This window comes from Dama dama, chromosome 19 (genome assembly GCF_033118175.1).
Source record: "Dama dama isolate Ldn47 chromosome 19, ASM3311817v1, whole genome shotgun sequence".
Taxonomy (NCBI): domain Eukaryota; kingdom Metazoa; phylum Chordata; class Mammalia; order Artiodactyla; family Cervidae; genus Dama; species Dama dama.
In genome coordinates this window covers 45,086,747-45,114,245 of record NC_083699.1, presented here as the reverse complement: position 1 = coordinate 45,114,245, position 27,499 = coordinate 45,086,747, and the positions used below count along the sequence as shown (strand labels likewise).

Sequence of the window (27,499 nt, the reverse complement as noted above, 5' to 3'; positions counted from 1 at the left end):
GCTGGTCTCAGACCATGGCCATCAACCCAACAAGATTTCCTTTCTCATTATTAAATTTCACTGTTACCTCAGCAATATGATCCCCATCATTTTATTACTACATAGTCTGTCAGTGTTCAAGGTTCTCTCACACCACTGTCTTCTCCTGAGCATGACAATGATAATGTGGAGAAAGTAAACAAGCGTAATCAACACCATGTGGCAGTTGAGAAGGGGCTGAGAGAGTTTATACCAACTGTTACAGGCAGTGTTACCAGGCAACGGAACGGAAATGCACCAGAACTCACATCTCCTGACATCCAGTCCATCTAGATTACAGTACTTTGTTCAGTGAACATACTTTCTCTTGGGGAGAAAACTGGTATTTTCTTACTCACAGAAAGTAATTAAGATATATAGCCAATGCATATCCTAAGATATGGACAAAGTCCCTCCTATTTATAAAGTTCAAAAGTATCCAACCAAACACAATTTATTGTTAGTGAGAGCTAGGACTAATGTGGATAAATTAAATCTATATTCAACTAATAACTGCATGTAATCACTAGCTTTAACTTCATTTTCAATTTATAAGCAATGAGATATATAACAGCTTTATCTGTTTCATCAGTTTTCTTTTCTTGTCCTGATCTCTGGTGAATTTTTTAAATAAGTATACTTTTTTCTCAAGTGCAGAAACATAAATAGCAAATACTCTTTAAAAGAATTTATGTGTGGCTCTGAAATTTCTTAAGTAATTGTTTTACCCACTAGAATTACTTTTCTAAATGGAATTCATTTAAGCTAATATTAAAATGAAGTTGATTCTTTACACCCTAACTAGGGAACATAGATCCAGAAACACAATTGCTTTTTAAAGACTTTCTCCAAATAAGCATCATGAAAGTAAGCAAAAAAGTACTTTAAACTATAATTATATAGCCTCATATTTATTTATAAAAAGGAAAAATAGATAGAACTCAAAGGCATTATCCAATTTACTCATACACATTAAGTATGATTAAGATACATATGACTGAAAAAACATACATATAAATGAACTATATTTAAGCAAAAATTTTATTTTGTTATCTGAGCCAGTGTAATGTGGTGCAGAGATCTGAATGTGTTTCATCCCCTTTTGCCAGAACTAACTGCTAAACTTGCCCAGATACTTCCCTTTTCTAGGTCTCAGGTTCCCCATTTACAAACTAAAGCATTACACTTAATAATACTGAGAATAAAATTTCAAATTTTTTCCACACTCAAAATCACTGAGTTCTTTCTGTCAGCAAAAGTACCCATGATCAAAATCAAATTAAGTACTTAAGTATCTAGGTAATATATTAGAAGTAATAACATTTTACTACAAGAAACAAAGACTCAGGAAGCAAACTCGTGCTTTTTAGAAATGTTTATTACCAAGCTTGGGTCTACTTCTACTCCTCGTGATTCAAGGTTCTTTCGGACTGTAGTTATCTCATCACTCGCAAGGTAAGCTGGGTGCTCCTCATTACACTTCAGCATCTTCTCCAGCTCATTCTTGGTTTCATTGTGAACACACTTTGAAATGTTTAAAAGAGGACTGTGTTTAGATAGTTCATGATTTGGCATAATTATAAAAACAGAGTCCCATTTTTAATAAATATATTACTTTGGCACAACTGGTGCCACATGCTCAATTACAGCAAACAAGGAAGACCAGAAGAGCATGGCTTATGAATGCAAAACAACCTGGACATGTGAAGGGCCACAGGGGTAAGGGGATTAGCCCTATTTGCTGTATTTTACCTTGGCTGAAATGTTTTACTGTCCAAATTACAGAACCAGACACCTTACTATGCACTTCCTTTCTTGACCTTGGGGTATGAGTTCAATCTAGGAAAAAGTACCCTGTATACATGGGAAGAGATAATGTTCTATGAATGCCTTAAATCTAAGAACTGGATGACTATAAGGCCCTGTGCCTATTCACACAGTCCTTTTTTGATAAATTAAATATGAAATTAATAGTTAAGTCTTTTCATTAAAAATCATTATTAGACTACTTCGGTGAGGTATCTATCATTCTTAAATTCACTTCCAGTCTCTTCTTAACAATTATATTGCTTATAATCTCTTCACCAAATGAGAAAAACACACACACTAGTGATAACTTTGAAAGCAAAACTAGCATATGGTGTCAAAGTAAATTTATATTTTCAGTTTTCCATCCTTTCCAAATTACATGGTACATGAAACTAGCTTCAAATTCACTGAATTACATGAAACAAGTTACTGCCATAGCACTTTGCCCATAAGAATAACACTTAAACACAAAGAAATGGCTTGTAAATGAAACTACTAAATAATATTCTCTGAAAACATGATACATTAAAAGACATTTAATAAAGAGAAATTTCACTGTTTTCTTAAACTTCTGCTATCTGGTCTGAGAGAGGAAGGAAATCTCTATAATCATGACATCCTCCCACTTTTCCTGCACTGTTTCACTTCCATTTGTCCACCTGTCCCCATCACACTGGGTGTCCAGGAGGCTACTACTCTCCCGTCTATCCTGACCAATTTTCCATTAGTTTAGCTCAAAGTGAGAATGCTTCCAAGGAATGGATTTTTTCCCTCCTGATTAAGGAAAAGTAACAATACAAAAGCAAAAAATAATTTTCAGAACATGGATTTCTCCTCTTCAACACAGGACAATCTTATTTCTTTTCCTAAGTCCTGCCAATTCAAAAAGAAATGAAACTGTTACAGAGCTATCTAAATTTGCAGCATGAGACTTTAGGAATATTCTCAATCTCTTCTAGAATCAGTTTCTCACTAAAACCTCCAGGTATGAAGCCTCCAGTGGTTTTCACCTGGGAGTGGGAGGGTTAGAGAGATTAGAGAAGGAGAACTTAATTCGGTGAGTCTGACATGAAGCTATGTTTTGAAAGAGAAAACAAAACATACATATACAAACACCTCCCCTGTGATTCTCCTGTCACTCCTCTCTCCAAACTATGGCCTCCATTCATCTACGGATCTTATGCATGCTGCCCTGAAACCCTAAAAGAAAGTTTCCTCTACAGATCCTTGCTTTGACCTTAAAACTTCTGGGTTGGCCAAAAGGTTTGTTCAGGTTTTTCCTGTTGTTGTTTTTTTATGGAAAAAACCTGAACGAACTTTTTGGTCAATCCAGTAATTCCCCTGCTTCTCTTTTAAGGGATTCCCTGTAAGTTCAAGTTCCTGAGAAAGTAACATACAACCAGGAACCATTCCTCTCTGAGAATGTTTGGCTAAAGCATATTTACAACTAGTTGCTGAAGTAAGTTCTGCCATCATTGGTTGTTCTAGACCTAATTAAGCCTAACTAAGCCTTAAGGGTCAGACACCATTTTCCTTGGAGTTTATCTGCCTTACACCAGTTCTTTCTAGTCAATGTCTCTTCCTGTCTCAAAGTCAGAAATCTCCGATGGATAGCCCTGAAATTCTTTTTTGAAGACTGCCTCCCCACAGCCCATCTGGAGAGCAGAGGTAACTGATGTACTCTGAACACAGGCAAGTGAGTGAAGCTGCTCAGTAGTGTTCATCTCTTTGCAACCCCATGGACTGTAGCCAGCTAGGATCCTCCATCTATGGGATATTCCAGGCAAGAATACTGGAGTGGGTTGCCATTTCCTTCTTCAGGGGAACACAGGCAAGACCCAACCCTTATTCTGTCAACTTCATCAGCTTCTCTTCAGTCTCTTCATGACTCATTTTCCCAAAAAAATCAAATTAGAAAGAAAAAGGAGGAAGACTATCCCCTCACTATTTTAAGACAACTGGGACTCAAGACAGTCAGCTTATGAAACAAGAAATGCCTAAAACCAGAAAAAATAATAGGATGCTGATCATATAATTAATATATATATATTTCTTTTAAAAATGAAAATAAAAAATAAAGAAAAAAATAGAAGTGCTATATCATTTGGTAACCTTTCATTCTCTTTATCTGCTCTTTTCAGTATTTCCACATTTGATGGTCTCATTTTGCTAATTATATGGATTCAAGAAAGGAAGAAAGGAAATGAATTGTATGCCACTTCCTTTTCTTACCCATTACTTTCTTCATCTATGTATTTTGATTCTATATTCTATTTACAATCTTTATTTAAGGAATTAACATAAGAGATAGTGGTGTAAGACTCAATGCTAATAGGAAAAGAAACCATAAAAAGGAAGGAACAAAAATGGGTAGAGGGAGGATTTTAATAACTACACATTTTCCTTCTATTTATTCACTTATAAAGTTACTTATATTTGCCTTACCATTTTGTTAAAGTGCTAATTAAATGTTTATAAAATGGATGAATTATATAATTCTACTTCCTGTCTGAGTTTTTATACTTATTTTATAAACACAGGAGCAAAAAATGCAAAAGAATAAAATAACTTGAATAAACAGAAAATTTCAGTGATAACTGAATAAAAAAGTTATCATATCTCTTATTCTAATCACATCTATTCTACATCCTCTGAAATCTTTATAATTTTTTTCTTCTGTTTAAACTTCAGTCTTTATTTTACCTCAAACAGGCACTTCAAATGAACAAAATAATCAATCACTCTTTTTAATAACACAGCTACCTCACTTTTCAAAAAATTTTCTTTTGTAGTTTATTGTTTATTCTAAAGATTTATTATATTTTAGAAAGGCTGATATAAAATATTTGAAATTATTAAGTTTGGTCTAGAGGCATTCAGAGATTATATTTTAATGCCTGAATTAAAATGCTAAAGATTTGTTTGTTTTTACCTGTTCTTGAGTTCGATTCTTCCAGTATAACCACCTCTTTTTCCAATCTGGACCTACCATATTTTCAATTGCATTTTCAGCTAGAAAAATTTTAAAAAAAATTTATCACTTACCAGGCACATAAAATATAACTATATTGCTTTCTTAACTACTTCAAAACACTGTGTCAATAAAGTCAGTTGAAATAAAGAAAAAAATTATATGATTGATATGGTGCATATAGAAGCTAAAGAATTTAATATTATATGTTTACAATCTATGAAAACTATAATTGCTTATGAAGTTTCCATAAGTATAGTAGCAAATACTAAAATGGTCTGAATTACAGCTTTTAAGAATATAATTACACATAAACATGTGTCCAATTTAACATTTTAGTAGTTACAAGCAGCTGACTGAAAAACTGCACAAATAATATTCAACTAGAGTAGTACTGACAAAGAACTTGCGATGTTAACGCTTTTTTAACCAATGTTCACTAAAGTTAGATGACTTTCTACTGAGAATACTAAGAACTTAATAATCCACATTCCTACTTACTATCCTTGAGACGAGCCTGAAGAGCCTCTTCCATAAAATAAATAGCTGCATCCCATTGCTGTTTATCAGATATGGATCGATCTTCTAAAGCATTGTGTTGAATAACCCTCTGAAATAACAAAGAAAAACAACCACTTTGATTTATGTCTTGTCATCTGAGTAACTTTTTTCTAACCAACAGCTCAGCAAATATCCAAGCTAAGAGATATATCTACAATAACATAAAAGTATGTCCCTCCCATGCAAATGCAGAGGGTCCCATTATCTGCCTGCGTCAGCATCCTGTATACTTCAAGTTACACCCTAGAATCCTGGTTCTCAGGAGCTAATGGTTCAGATTGTATCCACTGCTTCTTTTTTGCCGTATGACCTACATGTTAGCATTTTCAAAAAAAAGGAAAAGAAGAAAAAAAGCAATAAACATTATCTCACTGTTAACAGCAATGGAAAATGTAACGGAAGGAGGCTTAAAAGGCCTACACAATCCTAAGTAAATGTGAACTACTTATTTTCAAATCTTACACTTTTTAAATTAATGAATGAATGAAAATGGCACCATTCTCTCTCAGAAAACCAATCTTAGTAAGACGCTTAATAAAAATGAATATGGCTTTCAAATATGAAGACAAACATTTCTTTAAAAAAAAAAAACAACAAACCACCTTATAATTAGGATTAGCCCATAGTGAGATATGCATTTCCAGAAAACAGAGCATTCTTACCAACAGTTCCTCTCATAACTCAGCAGAACCCGTGCTTAATGAAGGTTTGACTATGGTGATGAGAATATTCTACATAATAAAAGATTTATCAGGTGATGAAGGTCAGGAGCCAGGCCTTTCTTTATAACTAAGACAGAGAGGGAGCGTGTATCCCAGCTTTGCCAGTGACAATAATAGATATGCTTAAGAATGAAATAAAGTTTATAAAATACATAGCCGAGCTTCTGGTACCATGTAAGCATCCAACATATTATGATTTTAGGAGTCTCTAAACATTTTGACTCAGTTCCACTGAAAACCAATGCATCTAATTCCTTTCGTTATCACTGAGGGTAAAATGAGAAGCATCTATAGCTCAGGCCCATGCAAATTTTGTGGAAGTTTACAGAAACCTGTTTACTGTAAGGTTTGATTTTTTTTTTTTCTGAAATGATAGCCAAGGAAGAAAGAGCAGAGGGTGATTTTAGAAGGGCAGAGAAACGTCAAAAGGCCGGTTGCATTCTATAAATCTATTTCTTCCCTTCATTATTTTCAACTCAGAACCTAATTTAAACTCATAAAAACAGTCTCCTATAAAAGAAGATCAATTTGAGAAATCATACAAAAATAGGAGACTGGCACCCTAACATACAAATGACATACCAAGCTGTCCTCTGCAAAGTCATTCCACTTGTGACGTTTAATACTTTCTTCCTTAACAGCCTCTTTGAGTTTATCAAATATGTCATCATGTTCTTTTCCTTTTGGTTCTGTCATGAAGCGGGAAAATTCTTCTTGTAAGGTCTCCCACGCTACCTAGAATGATTTAAAAGAAAAAAGCTGTATTTATATTCATACTTTCATTTAATGTGTAACAGGAACAATAAACACATGAATATAAGCCAAGTAGCTGTGATAAATCAGTGTATCAGAAATTACATTATGAAATCGCATTTTTAAAAACAGATAGCAAATATAAACTCTACCCTAAAGACCTCATACTAGTAGCTGGTGGGATAGAGTTGGCCTACTGATATGTTTTACTACAACACATATATGGCCTCCTAAATTTTAAAAAATTAGTAACCAACATTTAGAAACTGAGAGACTTCATATAAAATCTGTTGCCAATCTCACTTGAACTGTCTAGCAACACTGGGCCCACGTTCTACACACCTCTGCCCACTGGAGCAGAGAAAGCATGCAGCCCCCATCTGCCACCAGACTCAGTTCACTTACTTATTTACTTCACTCTGTACAACATCTGAGTTTGCCTGCCTCTTTCATACTGTAAAAAGTTTTAAATTTCTTAATGTTTTAGTCTTTTTCACATCTTTGCCCTTATGCAAACATATGAAGCAATGTGTCAACACTTTCAAACAAAGGTGAGTACTACTGAGTTTTGTACTATTGCCAATTCCCAATGATCTGAACAGTGAAACGACAGAACAGTGTCAAAAGCAATTAAGAACTAAACCTACTTAGGACTGCGTGGGCTAGTTACTGTTGTACTTAACATTCTGCCCTCTTCATTTTAAACATGAAGAAATTATGGCATAAAGAAGGTGATTGTCCAAGAATAGAGAGTGAGTTATTAAAATCTGTTTCCTGACCTTCAGCAGGTTCATGTCTTCCTACCACACCTAGGTGTGAAGGGAGAAAGTAGCAAAAGAGAGAGTCACTTGCCATTTTCATGACTGCTTCCACTGCTTGAACCTTAGGATATGAAAATATGCTATCATGGGACACAGCCCATGTCAGGGCCAGTTGTGAGAAGAGGCAGCAGCAGCTCTCTAATTACTTTAGGGGGAAATGTGTTGAGACCAGGGGTCAGGAACACCTGAAGGCAGAATGGCTGCAAGGGTTCTTAGAAAAAGAGACTTGAGGAAATTGAGAGCAGAGATAAAGAAGCAAAGACTGGCAGGATAGGCAAGGGTAAAATACACTTGAATAAGTAGACACTGACATTTTGTTTCTAGTAAGTATGAAAAACAAAATTATTTTTAACATGGATTCTAATTTTGTGAGCAACTTCACACAGAGGCAGAGAACACACTGACTCTGAGCTACAACAATCACTCTTCAAAGTAACGTGCATGGCAAGATCAATTTGGATGATGATGGTCATCATTGTAAAGCAGTTGGCATTTACCGAGTGGTTACCATGGACCACACATCGTCTACGTATTCTACATGTTAACTCTTGACTCCTTATAACAATGTTTTATGTAGGCCACATTTCCCCCTTATTTTAGAGATGAGAAAACAGAAACATTACTAAGCAAACAGCCCAAAGATCGCACAGTTGCTAAGTGGTAGAACCAAGGTAACACAGGTATTAGAAATGCATTCTCTAAGAGGAACATGTAACTTTCTTATATTCCTAGCCTAACCTTTTGGCAAGGTCTTAACTAAGGAAACTATTTAATTAAAATTGAACCCTGCAGAAAACAAATGAAATGTTTCATCTGTTAAACATTTTCCTTATGGCATATCTAACCACAGAAGAAGTTAAAGGTATTTCATATTCAAGCAAATTTTGCTTGTTTTGTTAAATGTCACCTTTGGAAGGAGAACCAATACCCTCACACCAACACCATAGCAATTAGCAAAATTTTTTAACAGTAGTAACGATAGCAGCATTAAAGTTAATCCCAACACAGAGATCAGGAATAAAGAATAAAAGGAGTTTAAGAACCAAAGGAACTATAGAGACTGTGATGGGAATAAATCATAAAATTCACAGCTCCTACTCTCTTCAGATAACGCTTCTTACCCATTTAATTAAATTATATCCTAACCTCGACTGCTTTATTAGGAAGCTGCTTATCAGTCCACTGTTTAAGCTTGATATCCACTGTCGTATTAAAAGTCCCAGAATTCATGGTCTGTGCAGCTGGAAGATAGATGTTTTCAATCACATGAGTTGATACTCTTTCCCACAAAGACTGCTGAAGGATTTCCTCCCTGAAATTAAAAAAAAAAAGTTCCAAGAACACCAAATTCAAACATAATATCAAGTTTTTTATAAACAGCTTCACTGAAGTATCATTAAAATTGTCATTAAGTTACAATAAGTTGCATATATTTAAAGTTTTGACATACATACACGTCTGTGCATCACAGTAATCGAGATTATGAACATATTCATCATCTGCAAAAGTTGTAACCACTAGATTTACTTTCTGTCACTACAGATTATATTTTCTACAGCTTAATGTAAATGTAATCATATACCATGTACTCTTATTTTGTCTTCTTGCATCAGCATAATTGAGATTTATCCATAACATTGTGGATAATTAGTATTTCACTTCCTTTTTTGCTGAGTAATAGATGGTTGGATGGCATCACTGACTCAATGGACATGGGTTTGGGTGGACTCCAGGAGTTGGTGATGGACAGTCGAGGCCTCGCGTGCTGCAGTTCATGGGGTTGCAAAGAGTCAGACATGATTGAGCGACTGAACTGAACTGAATATTCCATTACACGAATCTGTTTACTTATTCACCTTCTGATGAACATTTGGGTTGTTACCAGTTGTTGGCTATCACAAATGAAGCTGCTATGACCATTCATGTATCAATACAAGTTTCTGTATGACATAGGCTATTATTCCTCTCAGGCAAATAGCTAGGAGTGGAATGTCTGGATCATACAGTAATTATATACTTAACTTTATAAGATACTGTCAAACCATTTTCCAAATTGACTGAACCACTTTACATTCCCAGCAGAGGAGTATGAAAGTTCTAAATCCTCTACATCTTGCCAACATTTGGTATGATTAGTCATTTTCATTTTTGTCATTGTAATAATAGAAGTACAGTGGTATCTCAGTATGGTTTTAATTTGCATTTCCCTAATGACTAGTAATTCTAAGTATCTTTTTATGTACTCATTTACCTAATATTAACACACACTTTTATATGTGTTGACTGTGAAGCACAGTCCAAGGCTGTACACTTCTTGGTACAATTTTAATAATTTATCAGCATAGAGCACAGAGATGCTATGGTATGTTGCTAGGTAAAACTGCTCAACATTTCATGATAATATAAAGGATGAATAATCAAGCTGAAAATTGTACCTTAAAAGACATCTTACAAGAACACAGTTCTCTAAATAGAAAAAAATAAAATTATTTTAATCAAGAAAAAATTTATAATCTCTAGAAAATATCTATTCAAATTCTCCAAAATTAATCTCCACTGTAAAATAGTGCTACAACATACAAAAACACCCTGCTTATCAAGTGATCACTTTTAAAAGTAATCTCACCTTTTCGGATACAGTTACAAAGCTCAGGGTAACAGAAACAACCTCTTCTGTCCAAAAGCCAAACTGTATTTTTCTTGGTTGAGGAGAGTCAACACTCCCTACTGTGCAAGTTGACTCATATTCACTCAACATTTTGTGTAACATTAAGTCTATTGGGTCAATGAGCTTAACTGCAGGTTTTCCTTTGCTAATTTTCAGGTCTTTTTTCTATTACAACCAGAAAACAAAAGTATGCAAGGGAGGACCAAACAGTTGAAGAAGATGAAAAGGTATACACATCCAGCTGTAAAATAAATAAGTCACAGGGATATAATATACAGCATGGAGAATATGACCAATAATAATGTAATAACTTCGCATGGGGACAGATGGTTACTAGACTTAACAGTGATTGTTCCATTAGGTATGCAAATGTCAAATCACTGTGTGGTACACTGAAACTAACATAATACTCTACGTCAACTATATTTCAATAAAACAGAAGGGAGGGAGGGAGAAAGGAGACAGAAAGAGTGTGGGGAGAGGATGCACACTGAGGGTCAGAAGGACAAAGTCCATTTAGTCATGGCGACAATGACAGATAATGGGAGAATTTTAAGAGCAAGATGGAAGAAAAGAAGCTTATCAGCGTCATCTATTCCGGCAACTTTAAACACAAACTCAAGACTTCTGAAAGATGAACAAAAAATCAGGAGTCAGCCTCTGATCACGAAGGCCTTTTGCTGCTCCTGCTGCAGTCTGTGACAAGACTCTACAACCCATACACCTTTTCAAAGAGATCATAAAAAAATTCCAGACCATCAAAATCTGACAAACCTTAGGTAACTTTTTGCAAAGGACCCTGAATGATTATCTTCAAATTCTGCCTGGAAGTTCCTAATTAGCTGCATATGCTTCAGTGTTAGGAAGAGGAAGTTATGTTCTCCCAATCCCACAACTTCTCTTCCAAACCACTAGTCCTCAGCTTACAATTCCCTAGTCCTCAGCCAATTCCCCAGCGTATGTTCTAGGTAACTGAAGGCTTCTTCTCTACTCTAAGTTTTGCAATCATCCAGGGATTCAGTTCAGGTCAGTAGCTCAGTCGTGTTCAACCCTTTGCGACCCCATGTACCACTAAAACACAAAATACAGTTACCATTATAGTTCTATTTATTACCCTCTTTATCTCCCAAACTTTACCTATATATTCTTTCAATTAAAATTTTTTTTCTTTCTTCTTCTAAAGCATAGGACTTACTCCATAAAATCAATCAATACAAAAAAGAAGTCCTCCATAATTTCTCTTTCACTGAAAGGAAAAGTGTTAGTCACCCAATCATGTCTGACTCTTTGTGACCCCATGGACTGCAGCCCATCAGGCCCCACTGTCCATCGAATTCTCCAGGCAAGAATATTGGAGTGGGTTGCCATGTTCTTCTCCAGGGGCTCTTCCCAATCCAGGATTCAAACCCAGGTCTCCTGCATTGCAGGTGGATTCTTTACCATCTAAGCCACCAGATGATCACTATTCACAGCTTAATTTATCATTTAAAAAATTTAATGCCTACATTACTATTTGTGTGTTGACACAGGTGATATTACACATACTGTTTAATTAATACAATATAAAGCTATATAGTACATGGTTTTCCATGTTAAAATCCTACACTTTTCAACGGCTACAGAGCAATCCACTCTATGCATAAATCAAATATTATGTAATTCCAAATAAAAAGCTAGTTTTCAATTTTTTTACACTTATACTATCACTTCTATCCTCTAGGTAACCTCTCAAATATCTCAAAAATATACTCTCTTCTCCATCTGCACAACTACGATTCTAGTCACTAGTCTCTTTTCATCTAGACTATCTCAATAGCCAACTGTCTCCTTGCTCAGTTTTCTCCACCTGTATTCCACTACCCCTATTACAAAAATCTGTCTAAAATGCAAATCTGAAACTCTTCAGTGAAACCCTTCACTGGTTCTAACTGCTTGTAGGACAAATTCCAACCTTCTGAACATGGTATCTAAGGCCCTTAATCATCTATATTTTGTTTAAATTTACATTTATTTCATCTGCCTCTTGCTTCTTCTATGCTAAAACCATAAGTAACTGCCTTAAGTTACCCGTGTCATTTTTCTTGCTCTCATCTCTTGGCCTCTGAAATATTCTGGTCACTGGCTTACCTAGCACCTATATATTCTTTAAATCTCAGATTATAAGAATATTTTTTGATTCTTTACAACTGAGTTAGGGTGCTTAACTATGCATTCCTATTTTCCTTTCATTCTTTTAACTTCAACAAAATAAACTTAATACTTCTCACCAAAAAATGTATGCATACCATGATAACATTTTTTAAGTGTATTTCTAAAAATCCAGCCAGTTATCCTTCTAAATAAGGATAATTATCTACTGCTAGTGTCCATAATCGATTCCTAATGATCAAATAAGTATACTATGTGAAAATACTGAGAGTTTATTTCTCACTATAATGAATCATAAGTCAAATCTAAACCTCCAATAACTTTCTTAAAATATAACTGAGGTACAGTAGACAAGAAGCTTGTAAGAGTGCTTCTGGATCACCAAATACAGATCAAACAGTCCTCTGACTCAAATAATAATAAACATTATAGAGGTGTACCCTAAAATGTCACATAAGACATTAAGCAGCAAAAAGATACTACCTAATACAACATAAACTATGTCACAAAAATAAAACATTTTGGGTGCAATGCAGTTGATATCAATGTGGCACAAACAGCTAAGATTAGGACCTGCGATCAATGTTTGTGTTAATCTACAGAATCTGGGGAAAAAGAGGGGTGGTGATGAAAATATCCAGCAACTCAAAGAATAAATCTCTAGCAACCAGGTGTCCTAGTTCTCTCCTTGCTGGCTCAACAGGCAATCTGACAATATAGTTTTCTTGTCCCTTCACAACTCACTTCACCATCCAAGCGTTTATCTTCTAGGCTCACTTAAGTGTAGGTATACTTTGATTTCAAACTTCCTCTGTCCAAACAAAACTAACCATTCCATTTGATGATGCCAGAAATTTACAAAGGCACATTTCTCTCCATAAATAGCATTACAGTTATTATAGTTTTACAAATCACTTTTTTTGTACATTATCCTCAAACAATCTAGTAAGGTCAATAGTATTATTCATTCTGTATGTATGTATATGTTTACATGCAGACACACACATATCTATCTCTGGCAAACTTCAAAAGCTGGATGACTTACAGAAAAGCACTGCTGTTTAATTGCTAAGTTGTGTCTGACTCTTTTGCGACCCCATGGACCATAGCCTGCCAGGCTCTTCAGTCCATGGGATTTCCCAGGCAAGAATACTGGAGTGGGTTGCCATTTCTTCTCTAGGGGATCTTCCCAACCCAAGGATGGAACTTGCATCTCCAATAAAGATAACAAATTTGTTGTGTGTGTATATGTGTGTGTACACTTTCTTGATGGATCAGATTAATCAAAAAATATAGGTAAGATCAGAATTCTTTTTTGGACAAGGAGAAGAGATTAAAAATAGGCAAATTTTGATCAAGAGAGAAAAGAGATTTTACTTTAAAATCAAAATCAAATTTTGATTACTTTAAGAGATTACTGAGGAAGAAAGGGCATCAACATAAGGAAACCAGCACAGAATATAAACTTCAGGAATGGATACTACTGTCTGTGTTCAATTTTGATAATCTTCAACTGAGCATATAATAGTTAAAAAATATTTATAATAAACGGCAGTAAAGACAGTTCTACTCTGAGGTTAATAAATTCTTAAAATACTACTGATTTCATTATGAAGGTAATTTTTAAATGTTATTTATTAATTTTATAATACAGATTATAAAAACTTAAAGGATATTTATATATAGCTTGCTTAAGATACATGGACCCTAGTTTGGTTACAGTGCCATTACAACACATTGATATAAAACATAAATTGAAGATGACAGTTGGCCTTAAAAGCAATTTGCATGAGTATTTTTCAAGAGTACATTTACTTGCTATCTTAAAAAAACCTCAAATAGGATTCATTTTCAAATGTGATTTCCATAAAACATATTAGACACATATTATAAAAGCACCAGTGTTCTTATGTAGATGTGAGAATTTTAAAATATACTCTTCTCCTTCTACAAATCAACTTTCTCTGTAGTTTTGTTCTCTATGTGTGATCAAACAAGAACAACTTGTTTTGACAGACTGTTTGATACTTAGCTAAAGCACGATCTAACAAAACATTCATCTTAGGTTTTTCCTTACCTTATACTTAAAAAATACATGTTTTTATAGAAATCAAAATATGTATTTTTTAAGTATAAGGTAAGGAAAAACCTAAGATGAATTAAGATTTCAAAAGAGCATGGCGAAAGCTATCTTTCAGAATCTCTCTTCTCCGAGATACTTAAATAAATACCTAACTCATTATACTTAAAATATTTAATTGGTTAGACTAAAATAGTGGTTTTATTTTATAAAAAGACATTTTTATGTTCTTGTCTGTTTACTAAGTGCTTGGGGGATGAGCCAAGGCTACAATAAATCACTGCCTTATCAATCTAAATTTTAGTATTCCATTATAATTCACATAGTAAAGTCTTTGAGAAAAGGTCAAATACTCACCAATGTTTTGGGGTAACCTGGCTCAGACTGATAACTTCATCGAGGATTTCATTTTTAGCTTTTTCAAATAGTTCATTCTAGGCAACATAGATACAATTAAGTAAGATTTTCGTAAGACAGTCAATTTGCCCTGCTATGATTTTCAGAGATAACTAAAAGGAAAGCCTGTGACAGGCTACTGGCTGGGCTTAGGTTTGAAGCATCCATGACCTGCAAGTAATGCTCTTCTCTTCTAGACTCTTTTTAGGAATGCCAATAACCAGATAAGGACACAAAAACTGACACAAATGCCTACCTTATTCACTCAATTCTGAATGTAGCTTTTCATGTAACATTTGCTTAGGTAAGTTTTCCATGTAATGTTATGTGACAGCTGTCAACACATATTAATTTACTATAGTAATGACAGTATCTGATGCTATTTTACAACTGACGGCATTTTAAAATAAAGGAAAACCAATACTTAAGTCCTATTAACTTAAGAGTATAAATACTAAAAAGGTTAAAAAGCTGATGCATAATTTTTAAAAGTTTATATTATATAAACATGTTAATTTATAAGACCTTGAAAGAATAGTCTTCAACTTCTCAGAAAAAACTTTTTTAAATACTTGCTTGCATATGCTAGAATCCCTGATTTTTAGTATTATGTAATAAATGATTTAAATTATTGTAGAAGTGACAACTGTTCCTTCAAATGTATTCCTGTAACTCTAAAATTAGTAATCATGGTTAAAAACAATTTAGCTTACCAGATTTTATTCGTCAACTTAAATTTTGTTACAGGACAATATTAAATTAGATATACACAAAATTCAGAAGTCACACAAATATTACCCGGTCAAGTTCTCGCAGGCGAGGATAGTTATTCTTCCACTCAGTTTCAAGGTTAAAACGTGTTGCTGAGGAAGAAGGAAAGATGCTCAGGTTTGAGGATTCTCCTTCATTCCAGACACATTGGTTAAAGGCTATCTCACATATCTGGTATATTAACTGAATTTCTGAATGTGCACTGATAGCTCCTGAATACTCTGGGCTCTCGATATCTGCTGCTGCTGCTAAGTCGCTTCAGTCGTGTCCGACTCCGTGCGACCCCACAGATGGCAGCCCACCAGGCTCCTCTATCTCTGGGATTCTCCAGACAAGAATACTGGAGTAGTTTGCCATTTCCTTCTCCAATGCACGCATACATGCATACTAAGTTGCTTCAGTCATGTCCTACTCTGTAGGCAAGTTATAACTCTTAGGCAAGTTATTCTCTGCCTCAGTCTGCTCTTTGGTAAAATGAGAATAATACAAGATTGCTGAGGGACTAATGGGATAAATAGGTAGGATTTCCTAATGAGACAATGGAAGGAGAGTATACTCTGGCCAAATGAAACTATGGAAGCAAGCAAAGCCATGGAAAAGGAAGGCCTGGGATTGAGAAACCAGTACAATATATCTTAAAGTACACTGGCTGCTCTGCCGCCCAACACATTTCCTCTCATTCCTCTAACAAGGCGGAATCTGAGTTCTCTACAGTTTTCTAGGCTCTTTCTCCCAAACATTACTGCAAACTTTCTGTTTAAACTTTGTAATATGCTCCTAGCAATTGTTCCTCCAAAAGGAAAAATCTTGCTCTCATACAACTGAAGATTGGCATTTTTCCATTTCCCACATACTATCTTATAATAAATGAATGAAAAGCAACTGTTGAAGGAAGTCAAGAATCTGATGGATACCTAAGTCTGTCAGGTAATAAAATACATAAATTTGAGAGCTTATTTTAAAAAAACCCAACGTACCTTTGAAACTATCAGCCTGTTGTTCAACTGACTCTCGTACCATTTTCCAAAAGCAGTCTGATACAGCAAGGCTTAGATTTCTTGTAGTCACCTGGTGTGCCTTTAGCATGCTTGTCCTACAAAACAATAACCATAATTAAAGTATATTATGAGAACAGCCACTTAATTACTTTATACTAGGGCTGTCCAATGAACATTCCATGATAAATAAAGTAATCTGTATCTGTGCTGTCCGATACAGCAGCTACTAGTCACGTGGGGTTAATGACACCTTGAAATGTGTGGCTAGTGTGACTGAGAAACTCCAGTTTTCTTTAGTGTTAACTGATCTGAATTCAAACAAGCACACAGGGTTAGTGACTACTGTTAGTTAGTACCGAATAGCTTAGTTCTTGTCGCTGTTTAGTCGTTAAGTAGTGTCCAACTCTTTGAGACTTCATGTACTGGAGCCCACCAGGCTCCTCTGTCCATCGAATTCTCCAGGCAAGAATACTAGAGTGGGTTGCCATTTCCTTCTCCAGGGACTCTTCCTGACCCAGGGACTGAACCCATGTCTCCTGCTTGGCATGCAAGATTCCTTACCACCGAGCCACCAGGGAAGCCCTAGCATAGTTCTACCCCCATCCCAAAAGATAATTCTCAAGACAATGGGTGAAAAGACTACCTTGACTTACTATGCTAATGTAGAGGCAAACACATTCTTTCAGGTCAAGACTCTCTACATGTTACAATGTTTTAAAATTCAGTGGCTCTTTAGCGTCTCCTTTTTGCTTTTCTGTTATTATCTTATTTTCTGTTAATATTTGTCAGTATCTATTTAAGGATACCCCTTTGACACTGCCACCTCTCACCCCAACTTTCCCCAATACTCTAAGAGAAATCTGGACAAGTATTTAAAAATCTAAGTGTTGATTTTTTAAAAATCACCTTGTAAGTAAAACAACTTAAGAGGTGTCGGTGTTGTCTCCAGTGCCCATATGCCAAGGGGCAGTTGATTACGACACAGTTTTGTACTATGTGATAAACTGCTCCCAACTTTGTCACAGTAGTCTGAAGACTTTGCTTACTAGATACACATCACTATTTGAGAATTCATCTCTGGAAAGTCAATGTTAAACTGACAGTTATAAGACAAACTTTTAAACTGAAAACAGCTGAAGTTACTCCCTCACTATAAATTCTTTAAAGATTTCAACAAGATACTTACTTTAGGAGTTTTGAATTCTGAAAAAATTCTTCTTCATAGTCCCTTATAGCTTCAATGCTTTCAGAGCTGTTTCCTAGGGAAAGATGGTGGTAAAGTTCTCACTAAGTTCATTTTTATTACTTGAAAACAACAAAAAACTGTAATAATCCATCTTTGCATACCTTTTCCTGTTACAACAGCAAAATAACCTAGAGCTTTCATTGGGAAGAGTTTTCCTTCAATTATCTGCTGAATCTATTTTTAAAAGTGGGAAAGAAGAAACATGACATGTGAGTTTACATAATTTTAAAGCATAATATGCTATTTGGAAGGTAAATTTAACAATGCTGTATTTGTATATGTTTAGGTAAATGTATGTCTGTACAAGTGCTGAAATGTATTTCAAATGCTATTTGAGGAAAAAATAAAACACATTTAATTTTGTTATATCAAAAATGTATTATTAAAACATAAGTACCAAAATTAGAATTTGGAATGATGTACAGTGACTTAGAGTCAGGCCTTATTTTGAATTTCTGCTCTGTCACTTACTAGGTATGTGGCCTTAAGTAAGTTACTTAACTTTTCAAAATGGTAATTGAAAAGAGTATATTATATTTAACACAGTGTCAGGCATGCAGACGCAATCAGTAAACAGTAGCTACTATTATTATTTTCCCAATATCTAAATTCTAACAAAGCTGGATGATTTTTTTAAATTAACTCTGAAAAAATTTGGATGCACTGTTGTTAACTCTTTTGGGTCAAAACTCCTTTTCTAAAAGTAATAAAAACTAGACTCTGTCCCCAGAAAAATACACATTTGCAGAGATCTATCATTCACACACAATATAAAAGAATTCCTACTTCCAGCAGCTCATTCAGATAAATATTGAGGTAAGAATCCCTCCTCTAAGATAAGTAACATTCTTAAGCTAATGCTAAATCTTTAGTGTAAAAAGAAAAGTGATACAAGCTTCAACTGTATTTAAAGGAAATACAAGCTCAATACCCTAATGAAGAGAAGAAAATGAAAGAAAAGATGGGAAGTGGGAAGGAAGCACAGAAGTTTGCTTCCACCTCACTCTCCCCCTTCTCCGTATCAGGACCAATACTGCCATGGCAGGCCTTCCCCTTGAAAATAGGGCAAAGCTAAGGTCCTGGAGACTGCAGAGTTAACACAGCAGGCTTGAGACTGCTGTCCTCAGAAAGGCCTGCTTGTCCTTGGCTGGCATCTGTGAACTTAACTGGTAAACAATCCCCTACATTGATACAGAACTTTCCCTAAATAACAGTGGTTTATTGTGCAATCAATGTGGTTTATGCTGAACATCTGCTTTCCTTTGGGCGTCTGGAATGTTGGTACTTGTGGGTGCCTATGTGACCAGCCCCCAGTAAAAACCTTAGGTGCTGAGTCTCTAGTTAGTACCTCATTGCTGGCGGCTTGAGCATTTCCTGTGTGACTCTACTGGGAAAGGACTCTTGGACACTTGAGCGTGGTTTCCTTTAGACATCATCTCTTGCATCTTTTTCTTCGGTCTAAGTATGACTGTGCACTGAGTCCTATGAGTCCTTCCAGACAATCAGTGAACCTAGGGGTGGTCTCTCTTGGGAATCCTTACCACAGAGGCATAGTCCCACAAATTTTCAGATTTGTGAGAAAGAGAGAAATTCTAAACAGAAGCACAAGGGATGGCTACTTATATTTCAAGCTGTTGTTCTATGGGGGATGAAGTTATAACAATAACAATGGATGACAGCCACAATTTACGTAACACTTTCATGCTAAGCTCAACCACTTTACAACAAACATTTAACTCAATAAATCTTCATCACCTATGAGATGTGCTTGTGCTTAGCTGCACATGTGTGTCAGACTCTCTATGACCCCACGGACTGCAGCCTGCCAGGCTCCTCTGTTCATGGGATTCTCCAGGCAAGAATATTAGAGTGGGTTGCCATTCCCTTCTCCAGGGGATCATCCCAACCCAGGGATGGAACTCAGATCTGCTGTGCTGCAGAATTTTAGTACCATTAATATTTTCATTTCTAATAGCCTAAAGCACTGAAAAAGTGAAATAACTTACCCGATGTTACACAGCAACAGCAGAGCAGATGAGAAACTAAGCAATCTGGCTTAGTTTGCACAGTTTCACCCACTTTTACATTAAAGTGAAAGTGAAGTCGCTCAGTTGTGTCCGACTCTTTGCAACCCCATGGACTGTAGCCTACCAGGCTCCTCTGTCCATGGGATTTTCCAGGCAAGAATACTGGAGTGGGTTGCCATTTCCTTCACAATTAAGAGAGCATGCACTAGTAAAACTTGCACACAATGGTACCTTGAAACAAAATTCTTTCCTTGTTTAAGGGAGGAGGAGAAAATGGACACGGAACACCATGTAGAGATGTCATGTGTGTGTGTGTTTGTGTATATGCTCAGTGGCTAAGTTGTCTGACTCTTTGCAACCTCATGGACTGTAGCCCACCAGGCTCCTCTGACAATGGAATTTTCCAGGCAAGAATCCTTCTTCAGGGGATCTTCCCAACCCAGGAATTAAACCCGTGTCTCCTGCATTAGCAGGTGGATTCTTCATCACTGAGCCAACTGGGAAGCTGATATAGAAGCCACAAGGATATAAGAAATGACAGTGACCCTAGAGATAAACTAGCCTAACAGACTGGATTGTGCACTGTCTGGATGCAGAACAAATTAACAAGATTTGCCCAAGGACATGTAGCCATCTGTTGGTAGAGCATGGATAAGAATGCTGAGCTTGGACACCCCATCCAATGCCTTCTCTATTATGAAAATCTGCCACACGTTCTTTAATCAGTTAAGAAAGGTAATATTTATCTGAATAAAAAAATAAAAAAAATTAAAACAAAGAATAACATAAGTAATGTCCAAAAGGAATCTAAACTGTCACTAGTTTTACGCTAATTTATGAACACTAACTAATGTTAAAAAATACTGCAATGAGGTTCATGACTATGTCGGCCTGCAAAATTTAGAGTAAGCAACATTAGTTTTAAGAATTTGAATCAAACTATAGTTATAACTGTAGAATTAAACTTAAATCTCAATTCTGCACTTACATCATTTACTATAACTTTACAATACTTTGCTTTTTTTTAATGAAAACCAAAAAAAACCCCATCACTACTTGTACTTCACCAGGAGATGTCCCCAGTCAGTTTCTGTCAGAATTAACGCTTTGCTTAAAGAGCCTGCCCTCACCCTGCTGGGGCTGGTCACGTTCTTCTCCGCCAGGTCTACTTTGGTCAAGACGAAAATCGTCCTTCTTCCATGAGGGTCCATTTGACTGACCAAGTCTGTAACAATGCTGCGTTCAGCATCCACAGATCCATCTGAAAATACATTGAAAAATGACATAGTGATGGTTACAGAGTGGGTTTTTAAAACTTCAAGAAGCTACAACTGTGTCGTCTTGTGTCTACACTATAGTAAGATCATGTTTCCTTAATATTTTATCTTAGTTGTGAAAAGAAATTCTAGCCAATAAGAATTTCTATGATGCCTACACAGTGAAATTCATCAAACATATTACCAACTTTAATTCTACTTACTAATAAAATGAACAAGAGGACAAAATAAAACATTTATTTTATATGTTTATGTAAAGTGAAGTCACTCAGTTGCATCCGACTCTTTGTGACCCCATGGACTGTAGCCTACCAGGCTCCTCCATCCACAGGATTTTCCAGGCAAGAGAACTGGAGTGGGTTGCCATTTCCTTCTCCAGGGAATCTTCCCGACTCAGGGATCAAACCTGGGTCTTCCACATTGCAGGTAGACACTTTACCATCTAAGCCACCAGGGAAGCCCGTGTTTATGGAACACATATGTAAAACAAACCTTGATTGCTAAATAAGGAAGAATATTAGTGCAATTAAAATCTTTCAATAAGATTTACCTTGAATACATAGTATGATGGCATTAGGGTTCTGCATGTAAGCTTTGCTGATACTGAAAATAGTTTCCTTTGTGTCGGGAGCCATGCCTGATGTCACAGTCTTGAAGAAAAAGGTTTTAAAGGTCATTATAAATGTCTGCCACAACAGAATAAGATAAGATACGTGCTTTGTATACACTTACATTAATCACACCTGGTAGGTCAACAAGCACCATCCTCTGTAGTCCAGGACCTTTTACATTTAAGGATATGGTCTGTTCAGGGAAAAAAAAAAAAACCCAAAAGCCAAAAAACTTTGAGAGGCAGCTTGTTAGGAATTTTTTTGTTGACACATATCCTGAAAATTCTTTATCTCATTCATTTAGATATGTGGTTCAGAAAAAAGTTATGGGAGTAATTATTTCATAAAACTTTTTCACAAAATGATACATTCTTTGGAATATTAAAAAAAAAGACTGTGTATCTTTGAATTACTTCAATCTAAATATCAATGCTCTATGATTTCAAATCATAAAACACTGGATCTCCACAGAACACGGCTGACATGAACTGCAGCACTTACCTCTGGACTGACAGTACAGCCTTCTTTCACATTTTTCCGCATTCGGAGTTCTATTTCATGTCTTAATGCTGCAAGCTATCAATGGGAAAACAACAAAATCCTAAGAAAATTGTCAGTTAAATATACCATTTAGTTGTCTTTTATGTTTACACAGATTATAAAAAATTACACATACAAACCTCATATGAAATCTACTTACATCTTCCTCTTTAGTAAGATCAAACTCCCGAGAACTATCTTTAAATAAGGCCACATGATGAGGGCCTTCACTGAGAGTCACCTGAAATTAACAGAAAATTGAGAAGACTGTATTTACAATTTCTATTAATTCCCACAGTACTTACATGGTTCCAATTCCCAGTTAATGTTATAGAGAGTACCAAGTACAAAACCATCAATCTCAACCAAAACTTGAAAAACTAAAAGGAAATTTTGCATTTCACATCAATGGTAAAGTTAGGTAACAATTCATTTCTTTAACATCTACTTATTGAGAGTTAAATGTGTCAGAGGTTGTATGTCTTCTCCATCTCCATTCACTCCCTAGGCAATCTTAGCCATTAGGGTGTTAACTACCACTTTTAGATGTTTGATTATGACTCCTCCATTTCTGTCTCTAGTCCAGACCGCCCTCCAAACTTGCATATGCAGCTGCTGCTTTGTGAACATCCCACAGGCAAGCCCCAAACTCCTGATCTTTGTTCTTGTCTGAGGGGTGACTTCTACTAATTCCTACACTAGGAATAATTCCAAATGCTACATATCAGTTATTTTTTTGGTCAAAATTCTTCATTTCAACACAATGGACAAACTTTGTTAAAGTGATTACTTCCCTGAAGAACTTCATTTGGCCTATCTTTTTCTTTTAACCGAAGTACAGGTAACAAACAATATTATGTTAGTTTTGGTGTACCAAACAGTGATTCAACATTTAAACACATTAGAAAACGATCACCACAGTAAGTCTGTTGACCCAGAGAGCCTGTTTCTTACCTTAACTGGAGAACGTGTCATCATCTCCCCAGATCCTCGAGGGAATATTCGTGCCTGAGCAATCATTTCCAACACACTCGTTTTTCCAGCACTTTGATCTCCAACCACAACAACCTTACCACAAAATAAATACCACATATTCATATTTTTTTATATGAACTTAAATACATTTGGAATGCTGCTGAGAATTAGTCTTTAGAAACTGTCCAGTTAAATGATTTTAAAATATCCACAAAAAAAATGATAGTTTATACATGGATGTGTACTGAAAATAAACAGCAAAACATTAATTGGGTCCATTATTTATAGCCAAATTTTTATTACTAATTTAAACCACTAGTTAAAACCAAATTAACATTAATATTGCACAAATCTCTTCCACAGCTAATTTACTCTTTACAAAGACATTTTTAATTCTGTGAGGTTATATTTCTCCTATATACCTAATTTTATCTACCATTCAGGAATTTTAATATCATGGACATCATGAACATATAATGCCAAATATCTGAAAGCCCGCCTTCATTATGCATAAATATAAGTAAACTAATGGACCAAAATAGTCAAACAACATTCAATGCTTGAGACATCACCTAGAACACATGAATATTATAGAGAAAATTTTGTGTCTTTGCCTATGTATACACACACATAACTTTTTAAAAAACTAACATGCTTTTTTGCTAATGGGCAATTTCACTGTGTACTAATTTTTCACTTACCCTTGGCAGATGATCTTGTGTATTGTAACTGGCATCATAATCAGACAGAACATCAAGAACTTCAGAATACATATCAATCAAAGATTTCTATAAAATTCAAAAATCAATATTATAAAATACAGAAAACATTTTTAAAAACCCACAGATGTGTCAGGATAAAAAAGCTGATAAATTCAAGGAGTTCTCATAATTGTATTCTGAGTAAATGTAAAACAGTACAGAATAAAATTCCATACTTTCTTATCCAATCTATTTCAAAAGACACTGATTTAACACAATATGTTAATTCAGGATTTTCTAATCTTTCAATTAAACAGTAAAAGAGGGAGGTTATTGTTTAATATTGAAGACCTAGGGACTTCCCTGGTGGTCCAGTGGCTAAGACTCCCAGCTCCCAATGCTAGGTGCTCCGGTTCGATCGCTGAGCAGGGAACTAAGTCCCACATGCCCACAACTAAGAATTTGCACACTACAACTAAATATCCTTCATGTTGCAACTTAAGAGAAACTAAGGACCCCACATGCTAAAACTAAGGACCCAGAGCAGACAAATAAATAAATATTTAAAAAAAAAAAAATACTGATGAGCTAATATTAAGTGCCCAACAAAGAAAGACCATTAACACTAAAAAGGCCCAATAAGCCAGGTACCAACTGAAAGGAATGTTTGGTGTATGTGTCAGAGAGGGAGAGAGAGACTGAAGAAAGGGTAAAGTAGAGAAAGAATCACCAAAATTCCTGTTAAATCAGTAAGGAGGAGTAGTGTATACTGATAACTGGGCAGACTAAAATGTGAGAGCACCAGGAGCAGACATCCTGTACTGTTCTCTCAGTAAAACCAGGGTCAAACATGTTTTCTGGAAAATAACAAGCTTCAAGTATTTCAGGAATGACTGAACATATAAATAGGCCAGGCATTTAATAATTAAAGGTAAGTTTTAATACCAAAGTAGGAACAAAATGAGGGCCTGAAGTTCCTTTCATCTCTTTTAAAAGACACCTAAAATTAAAAGGAAAGCAACTATTATCCCTTTGACCTAAACAACAAACTTTTCAAATCTTCATTACTATTTCACTTAATGAGAGAAAATACAATTTCTCAGGTAAATTCTCCATATTTATCAACATTTGGATGTGACTTTTCCAACTGCCACATACTGGCTTATAAATAAAGTCATGCTAGTATTATGCAGTTGCAATTTGGAGTCAGAACTAGTAATACATGTTGGTTAAACCAGAACTGTATATCTTTGGACCGTGGCCACAAAATGCATGTGTCATGATTTATTGCAGTTTTTCTACATATACATTCTGTTTACTTATATGACATTTAAGTTAAAAAAAGAATTATTTCAATTTAATGTAGCACATACAGGTTGGTTTAGTGGGTAATAATAACATTGAATTTACTGATAATGGTAATTATCAATATGCCGATAACAATACCAGCATGTTTTTTCAAAAATTCTTTAAAATGCCCAAGGAACCTTCCAGAAGAAAATGTTAACTATTGTAAAACTGAAGAAAGTGGCCTCTTGATTCAGTGGCATTTACAAGTAAGGTAATAAAGATAGGACATATGTAATTTTCTATTAACTTACTGATTTTACAGTTGCAGAAATGAAGCAAACCTAGGAGTAAAGTGTTGGTCACTCAGTCCTGTCCAGTTCTTTGCGACCCCACGGACGGTAGCCTGCCAGGCTCCTCTCTCCATGGAGTTCTCCAGGCAAGAATACTGGAGTGGGTTGCCATTCCCTTCTCCAGGGGATCTTCCCCACCCAGGGATTGAACCCAGGTCTCCTGCATTGCAGGCAGATTCTTTACCATTTGAGCCACTGGGGAAGTTTCAATATTTCAGAAAAAAATAAATTGATTCATCGATTCACAAGCATGAAGAATTTATGGATCTAGTAAAAAAAACAAATGCTTGGAGACTATAATTTACGAAGTCTTAATAAAAGAGGAGACCTCCCTTTTCCCTAAGGACACAAGATTAGAAAGAAAAGGACAATAGAACCCTTTGCAGTTCCTTAAAAACTGATATTGATGAATACACAATGTGAAGTGGCAGAGTTTTGAGAAATAATAAGACACACTTAAAATACCTTAAGCTTTCTATGATGGATGCCTTTGTCATCTTTCTGTAATACTAATTTTCTCAATTCTTTGTTCTCCTTTTCTAGCCGTTCCAAGATTCTCTGGTACTTTAACTGCAACACAGTAATACAAATAACTTTTTAAGAAACCATCAGTTAAAAAATAACATTAAGTATAAATTAAAATATTCCTTGATCCTGAAGTACTTAAAATGAATTATTTCATTTAAAAGTCAACTATGAAAATGTTGAACAAAATAATGATGCATATTATCTCAAACAATGAACTTCATAGTTTTCTGTTATAATTGGCATCTTATTGGAAAATTCTTTGCTGTTTATGTTGAAGAAATTAATAAAAATACTAAAAATAAAAGGAGTTTAAAAGGCAAGCTCTTAAGTATCTCTACGAAGCACTATTTCCTGCACCAAAATTTTAAATCTTCAGTTAAGGCACATTTGACAAAAATTCAAATTTTCTTTATGCCTCTATATTATTTTATTAAAATGGTATAAAATAAAAATAGCTAACGGTACCTGACCATGAGTTACATGACAGGCCCTTTACTTAGTGCTTCACCTGTATTAGCTTCTTTAAGGCTTCACGTGAGGCAAAGGTTATACAGGTTAGGAATCAGAGGTTAGAGATGCTTAGGAGCTTATCCAAGGTCACAGAGTTTTGAATATAGGTCTGAGTTGAGGGCTCAAACTCCTCTAGGTTTTGGTAAGTTTCTATGGTCAGAGATTACACATTAATTTTTAAAATACTGACATAAGAACAATTTAAAAGACTAAAACGTTTATACAGGCTTTTTTGTCAAATTAGATGCTTGGCTACACACTATTCTCCAATAAATGTGATCCTTTTCTAACTGGTCTTCTCTGTTTATACACGATTATTTCTTCTATAAACATTAATCATGTTCAGAAAATTATTAAGAATTACTCTTTCTTACAACCAACTAGATTTTTTAAAATTTTATTTTCAATTGGAGGACAATTACTTTATAATATTGTGTTGGTTCCTGCCATTCATCAACATGAATCAGTCATGGGTATACATACATCCCCTCCCACCAACTGGATGTTTTTGTCTAATTTTACAGTAACATGTCTTTTGTTAATGGAAAGAGGGAGATGGAAAATATTTCTTGGAAAATATGTTAGGCTGTTACAATCTTCCAAGCACAAAGTAAATAACAAGAGATCATGGCTTTATCCTCAGAGAATGTCCAATTTAAGATAAATTTAAGAAATTATATAGTATGAGACAGGTAGAACTATAGGCTAGTTTATATTATAAACATATT

At 35.2% G+C, this 27,499-nt stretch overlaps 1 protein-coding gene across 5 annotated transcripts in view; it reads right to left on the bottom strand.

The window, feature by feature from the left end:
• Positions 1-27,499, bottom strand: part of OPA1 (OPA1 mitochondrial dynamin like GTPase) — a 78,949-nt gene that overhangs the window by 26,997 nt on the left and 24,453 nt on the right. For all 5 annotated transcript variants that reach the window (XM_061166839.1, XM_061166841.1, XM_061166840.1 and 2 more), the window contains 18 exons: positions 26,199-26,303; positions 24,094-24,180; positions 23,372-23,485; positions 22,578-22,658; positions 22,379-22,453; positions 21,999-22,070; positions 21,817-21,916; positions 21,120-21,250; positions 18,064-18,136; positions 17,903-17,975; positions 16,696-16,811; positions 15,746-15,810; positions 14,909-14,985; positions 8,802-8,967; positions 6,664-6,816; positions 5,300-5,408; positions 4,760-4,839; positions 1,402-1,542 (listed from right to left, as the gene is read on the bottom strand). In XM_061166839.1, coding sequence (XP_061022822.1) covers positions 1,402-1,542; positions 4,760-4,839; positions 5,300-5,408; positions 6,664-6,816; positions 8,802-8,967; positions 14,909-14,985; positions 15,746-15,810; positions 16,696-16,811; positions 17,903-17,975; positions 18,064-18,136; positions 21,120-21,250; positions 21,817-21,916; positions 21,999-22,070; positions 22,379-22,453; positions 22,578-22,658; positions 23,372-23,485; positions 24,094-24,180; positions 26,199-26,303 — 1,818 coding nt within the window. The remainder of the gene's footprint in view (positions 1-1,401; positions 1,543-4,759; positions 4,840-5,299; positions 5,409-6,663; positions 6,817-8,801; positions 8,968-14,908; positions 14,986-15,745; positions 15,811-16,695; positions 16,812-17,902; positions 17,976-18,063; positions 18,137-21,119; positions 21,251-21,816; positions 21,917-21,998; positions 22,071-22,378; positions 22,454-22,577; positions 22,659-23,371; positions 23,486-24,093; positions 24,181-26,198; positions 26,304-27,499) is intronic.